Raw genomic sequence first — 6,000 nt, forward strand, 5'->3', positions numbered from 1 at the left:
TGACAGGGAGAGGGGGTGACAGGGAGAGGGGGGTGACAGGGAGAGGGGGTGACAGGGAGAGGGGGTGACAGGGATGGGGGTTGACAGGGAGAGGGGGGTGACAGGGAGAGGGGGTGACAGGGAGAGGGGGTTGACAGGGAGAGGGGGGTGACAGGGAGAGGGGGTGACAGGGAGAGGGGGTGACAGGGAGAGGGGGTGACAGGGAGAGGGGGGTGACAGGGAGAGGGGGTGACAGGGAGAGGGGGTGACAGGGAGAGGGGGGTAACAGGGATGGGGGTTGACAGGGAGGGGGGTGACAGGGAGAGGGGGGTGACAGGGAGAGGGGGTGACAGGGAGAGGGGGTGACAGGGAGAGGAGGTGACTGGGAGAGGGGGGTGACAGGGAGAGGGGGGTGACAGGGAGAGGGGGATGACAGGGATGGGGGTTGACAGGGAGAGGGGGTGACAGGGAGAGGGGGTGACAGGGAGAGGGGGGTGACAGGGATGGGGGTTGACAGGGAGAGGGGGGTGACGGAGAGGGGGGTGACAGGGATGGGGGTGACAGGGAGAGGGGGGTGACAGGGATGGGGGGTGACAGGGAGAGGGGGTGACAGGGATGGGGGTGACAGGGAGAGGGGGGTGAGAGGGACAAGGGGGTGTTAAGGAGAGGGGGTGACAGGGACAGGGGGTGATAGGGACAGGGAGGTGAAAGGGGTGACAGGGAGATGGGGTGAGAGGGAGAGGGGGTGACAGGGATGGGGGTTGACAGGGAGAGGGGGTGAGAGGGACAGGGGGTGACAGGGATGGGCGTTGAAAGGGAGAGGGGGTGACAGGGAGAGGGGGGTGACAGGGATGGGGGTTGACAGGGAGAGGGGGTGACAGGGCGAGGGGGTGACAGGGACAGGGAGGTGAAATGGGTGACAGGGAGAGGGGGTGAGAGGGAGAGGGGGTGAGAGGGAGAGGGGGTGACAGGGATGGGGATTGAGGATGTGGTGTGTTGGTGTTTGAGGATGTGGTCTGTAGATGTTTGAGGTTGTGGTCTGTAGATGTTTGAGGTTGTGGTCTGTAGATGTTTGAGGTTGTGGTCTGTAGGTGTTTGAGGTTGTGGTCTGGAGATGTTTGAGGTTGTGGTCTGGAGATGTTTGAGGTTGTGGTCTGTAGGTGTTTGAGGTTGTGGTCTGGAGATGTTTGAGGTTGTGGTCTGGAGATGTTTGAGGTTGTGGTCTGTAGGTGTTTGAGGTTGTGGTCTGTAGGTGTTTGAGGTTGTGGTCTGTAGGTGTTTGAGGTTGTGGTCTGGAGATGTTTGAGGTTGTGGTCTGGAGATGTTTGAGGTTGTGGTCTGGAGATGTTTGAGGTTGTGGTCTGTAGGTGTTTGAGGTTGTGGTCTGTAGGTGTTTGAGGTTGTGGTCTGTAGGTGTTTGAGGTTGTGGTCTGTAGGTGTTTGAGGTTGTGGTCTGTAGGTGTTTGAGGTTGTGGTCTGTAGGTGTTTGAGGTTGTGGTCTGTAGGTGTTTGAGGTTGTGGTCTGTATGTCATTTGTGGGCTCTGCAGTTCTCTGATATTGAATGTGGAAAGTATACATAACCATCCCAAACTATGGGATGGCCATTCGAGAATTAAAGTTAAGTTTAAATTCAATTTTGAGAGTCACTGTACACACCAAGTGAAAGCTGACAATTTGCCAGATCTGATGATGTTGGTCCAGATTTTCCTAAAAATCTGTGCCATGGTAAAGTTGCAACTACACTTTATACCATTATTCTGGTGTAGATGGTCCAGGAATTTAAGGTGTAAGTAACTTACGCCATTACTTACTCCAAAGTGTCCTGGGTCATTTGCGCCGCTCTATCGTTACCCCCCTCGCCAAAACAATGCTTAAGTTCATTATCACAGCTGCGTCCCCATGAAAATGTATCGCGATCGTGATTTTCCTTGATAGACGGCTGCCACTTAGACTGGTAAATAATGGCGTTGGGGACCCAGCAATGGCTTGAATTCTCCATTATTTTTAAATCGGGGCGTTGCCGGACCGGGAGCCTGTGTCGGTCAGGAGGGGGTGCCCCTGCGTCAATCGTTGGCCATTGACCACTCCGCTTCTGAATGGTCGCCATGCTCGCTGGGACGTGTTCTAATCGGAAACGGAGGAAGTTATCAATGGCGAAACCTATGATGCACGTCACCAATCTCGCTGTCGCAGGAAAATCTGAACCAGTGTTCATGTTTGTCTCGATGTCAAGCCCGGTCGGTGTGTACACTGTTAACAGTGTAAGCCCCGCGGTAATGGACAACGGTAAGCCCAATCTCCAATGTCCACCCAGCGGAGGAATTGATATTTCAGAGTGGAACACAGTGTATTAAGAAAGAAGGACTTACATTTATATAGCGCCTTTCACAATCTCAGGACATCCCAAAGCCCTTCACAGCCAATGAGGTACTTTTTCGAAGTGTAGTCACTGTTGTAATGTTGGAAATGTGGCAGCCAATTTGTGCACAGCAAGATCCCACAATCAGCCATGTAATTATGACCAGATCATCTGTTTTAGTGACGTTGGTTGAAGGATAAATATTGGTTCAGGACACCGGGGAGAACTCCCCTGCTCGTCCTCGAAATAGTGCCGTGGGATCTTTTACGTCCACCTACGAGGGTAGACGGGGCCTCGGTTTAACGCCTCATTCAAAAGACAGCACCTCCGACAGTGCAGCACTGGAGTATCTGTCTGGATTATGGACTGAAGTCCCTGGAGTGGGACAATGAACCCACGACGTTCTGACTCAGAGGCAGGAGTGCTACCACTAAACCACAGCTGACACATAAGTAGTTGGTATTGGTTTGACTAACATCTCCGACGGGTCTCCCACCAACAGTGACAGTCTCCCGTACAAATGTTAAGCGACTGCAAGTGTGGCGAACCACCTGTGTAACGTTTCCGCGATCCTGAGTTGTCAGAAGGCAGCTCACTGCACCAAAGAGATATAGAATGCACAACCGTGTGACAACCTGAACCATAGAATAAAGAGAATCATAAAAGCAACGTGTTGAGATGTGCAGTAAAATAGCAAAGGCTGGGGGTAGTCGCCATGGTGATCCGGACCATATTATCTATGTGTCGTGGAGCTGACACATTATGGGTTGATTTTGCCTGCCTTCACAGGCCGCAGAACCCCGTTAACACCGGCGCCATTTTGAAAGGGGGCCTACCGCCGGGTGTCCAAAGCACCCGCCTGTTTCAGGCGCTAGGCCCCTTTTAATATGGACATCAGGGCGCTACGATGTAACTAGGACCCCGACCGCCGTTTTTGGTCTACGATCAGTCCCACGGCCGATGGAAGCTGAGAGGCCCCACCGCCGGTAAGTGTTGAAATCTTTTCGTGGGCCCGGGTGGAGCACCCCTGGGCTCAGATGGTTACGGAAATAATCCAGGCCGCTGCCGCCCTTTGACCCCCAGCTGTTTGGCGTCCCACCGGTCGCCTGCCAAATTTAAAAGATGCCAGGGCCTCGAAAATGGTGGTGGTGGTGGGGGGGCGGGGCGGGGGGGGCCTCTCCTCTCCAGGACAGGCGACCGAAAGTCACAATCGACCCCGATGTGCGGGATCAGCAAGCAAGGACCCAGCCCGTCCACGGAGCGGCCATGTCAATTTTGAGAGGGTCAGAAGCTGGGCCTGTGCAGCTCCCTAAGTGAAGGGTGTACGAAAGGGCCGGGTGGTTACGGTTTGCATGCTGTGCGAGCACCAGCCCGTCACCTTGTCATGCAACAAGCAGCTTCCTGGGCTAGCGGTTGATTCTCTGATTTTAATCATAGCCTTTCTGTCGCCCTTTTCTCAGGTCATGGACTTTATGGCATGTTTGAGATGCTTTCGTCGTGGAGGGAGACGATGGAGGATCAGCATGTGAAGGAGAGGATTGCCAGTGTGTATGCCGACACTATGCTGCCCATTACACTCACCACTGCTATGTACATGGTCACGTTTGGCATTGGTGCCAGCCCATTCACCAACATAGAAGCAGTGAAGGAGTTCTGTGCTAACACTTGCATATCAGTGCTTTTCAACTACCTCTACCTGATGGCATTCTATGGCTCCAACCTGGTCTTCACTGGTTACTTGGAAAATAATTACCAGCACAGTATCTTTTGCAGAAAGGTACCAAAACCCAATGATCTACAAGGTAAACCCGCCTGGTACCGGTTCATCATGATGTCCAAATTCAGCGAGGAAGCGGCAGGTTCGAGTGACGCGGGCACGTATGAAAATCATTTCCTGCTTTGGTTTCTGAAGCAGTATTATTGCGACTGGATTACAAACACTTACGTCAAGCCTTTTGTGGTTCTGTTTTATCTGGTTTATATCTCCTTTGCCTTAATGGGCTACCTGCAGGTCAGCGAAGGGTTGGATCTCAGCAACGTCGTGGCCACTGAGTCACGCACCGTTTCATACAGCACTGTCCAGCAGAGATACTTCACCAGCTACAGCCCCGTCATTGGCTTTTATATCTATGAACCGATCGAATACTGGAATGCCAGTGTTCAGGATGATTTGTTGGAAATCACTGAGGGCTTTGTGAGAATATCTTGGTTCGAAACATATTTAAATTACCTTAAAAAATTGAATATAACCACTGCAGTGTCCAGAAACTACTTCCTAGAAACCCTGCGAAATTCCTTCCTGAAGTCTCCACAATACACTCAGTTCTTGGATGACATCATACTGGTGAGGAAACCCAACAGTGATCTTGAGGTGGTCGCTTCACGGATGTATCTGGTGGCCAAGACAGCAGAGAACACCAGAGAAGAGATTTATGACCTGCTGGAGACACTGAGGAAACTTTCTCTGACCTACAAAGTGAAGTTTATGATTTTCAACCCGTCCTTTATCTATATGGATCGGTATGCTTCGTCTGTCGGAGCACCCTTGCAGAATTCGTGCATCAGTGCGCTGTTTGTCCTCTTCTTCTCTGCGTTCCTGGTGGCGAACTCGTTGGTTAATGTCTGGGTCACACTGACTGTGGCCTCGGTGGAGTTTGGAGTTCTTGGCTTCATGACGCTCTGGGAGGTGGAACTAGACTGTATCTCTGTTCTCTGCTTAATTTATGGGATAAACTACACCATCGATAACTGTACACCACTCATATCAACATTTGTCTTGGGCAAAGACCTAACAAGGACGAAGTGGGTTAAAAATGCTTTGGAACTGCATGGAGTGGCCATTTTGCAGAGCAACTTTTGCTACATGGTCGGTATAATCCCACTTACTTCCGTGCCTTCTAATCTGATCTGCACACTATTCAGGTGTCTGTTTCTAATAGCGCTTTTCACCTTTCTCCACTGCTTTGCCATTTTACCCGTGATCCTGACCTTCGTGCCGCCCTCTAAGGACAGGGCGGAAAGGAAAAGTCCCAGTGACCAGGAGGAGATTGAGTGTATGGAGATGGTGGACCTGGACGGCACGCGAGTGGTCGACCACATCACCTCGGTCTGATGGACACGAGCAGCCAGGCGATGTGAAGAGAGAGAGGGTGAACATTTGAAAGTGTAGGTGGGACGGGGGGAAATGGGCTGAGTGAGTACAGCTTTTCGGGGGGTGGTGGGGGGGGGCAGGAGGGGGAATGGGAGAAGAGAGAGAGTGGAAAATGTCAGCGAGAAAAAATACTTGACCCCCTACTCATACTTTAACATAGAATTTACAGCACAGAAACAGGCCATTCGGCCCAACAGGTTCATGCCGGTGTTTATGCTCCACACGAGCCTCCTCCCACCCTACTTCATCTCACCCTATCAGCATATCCTTCTATTCCTTTCTCCCTCATGTGTTTATCTAAGCTTCCCTTTAAATGCGTCTATACTATTCACCTCAACTACACCTTGTTCCACATTCTCACCACTCTCTGGTAAAGAAATTTCTCCTGAATTCCCTATTGGATTTGTTAGTGACTATCTTATATTGATGACCCCTGGTTTTGGTCTCCCCCACAAGTGTAAACACCTTCTCTGTGTCTACCCTATCAAACCCCTTCATAATTTAGCCTAT

The 6,000-nt window shown here is 51.5% G+C and overlaps 1 protein-coding gene across 1 annotated transcript in view; it reads left to right on the plus strand.

Annotated features, from left to right (window-relative positions):
* Positions 1–5,516, plus strand: part of ptchd1 (patched domain containing 1) — a 78,766-nt gene extending 73,250 nt beyond the window's left edge. Inside the window, exon 3 of the mRNA XM_067992498.1 lies at positions 3,800–5,516. Coding sequence (XP_067848599.1) covers positions 3,800–5,451 — 1,652 coding nt within the window. The 3' untranslated portion in view covers positions 5,452–5,516. The remainder of the gene's footprint in view (positions 1–3,799) is intronic.
* Positions 5,517–6,000: the final 484 nt, after the last annotated feature.

This window comes from Heptranchias perlo, chromosome 11 (assembly GCF_035084215.1).
Source record: "Heptranchias perlo isolate sHepPer1 chromosome 11, sHepPer1.hap1, whole genome shotgun sequence".
Classification (NCBI taxonomy): Eukaryota; Metazoa; Chordata; class Chondrichthyes; order Hexanchiformes; family Hexanchidae; genus Heptranchias; species Heptranchias perlo.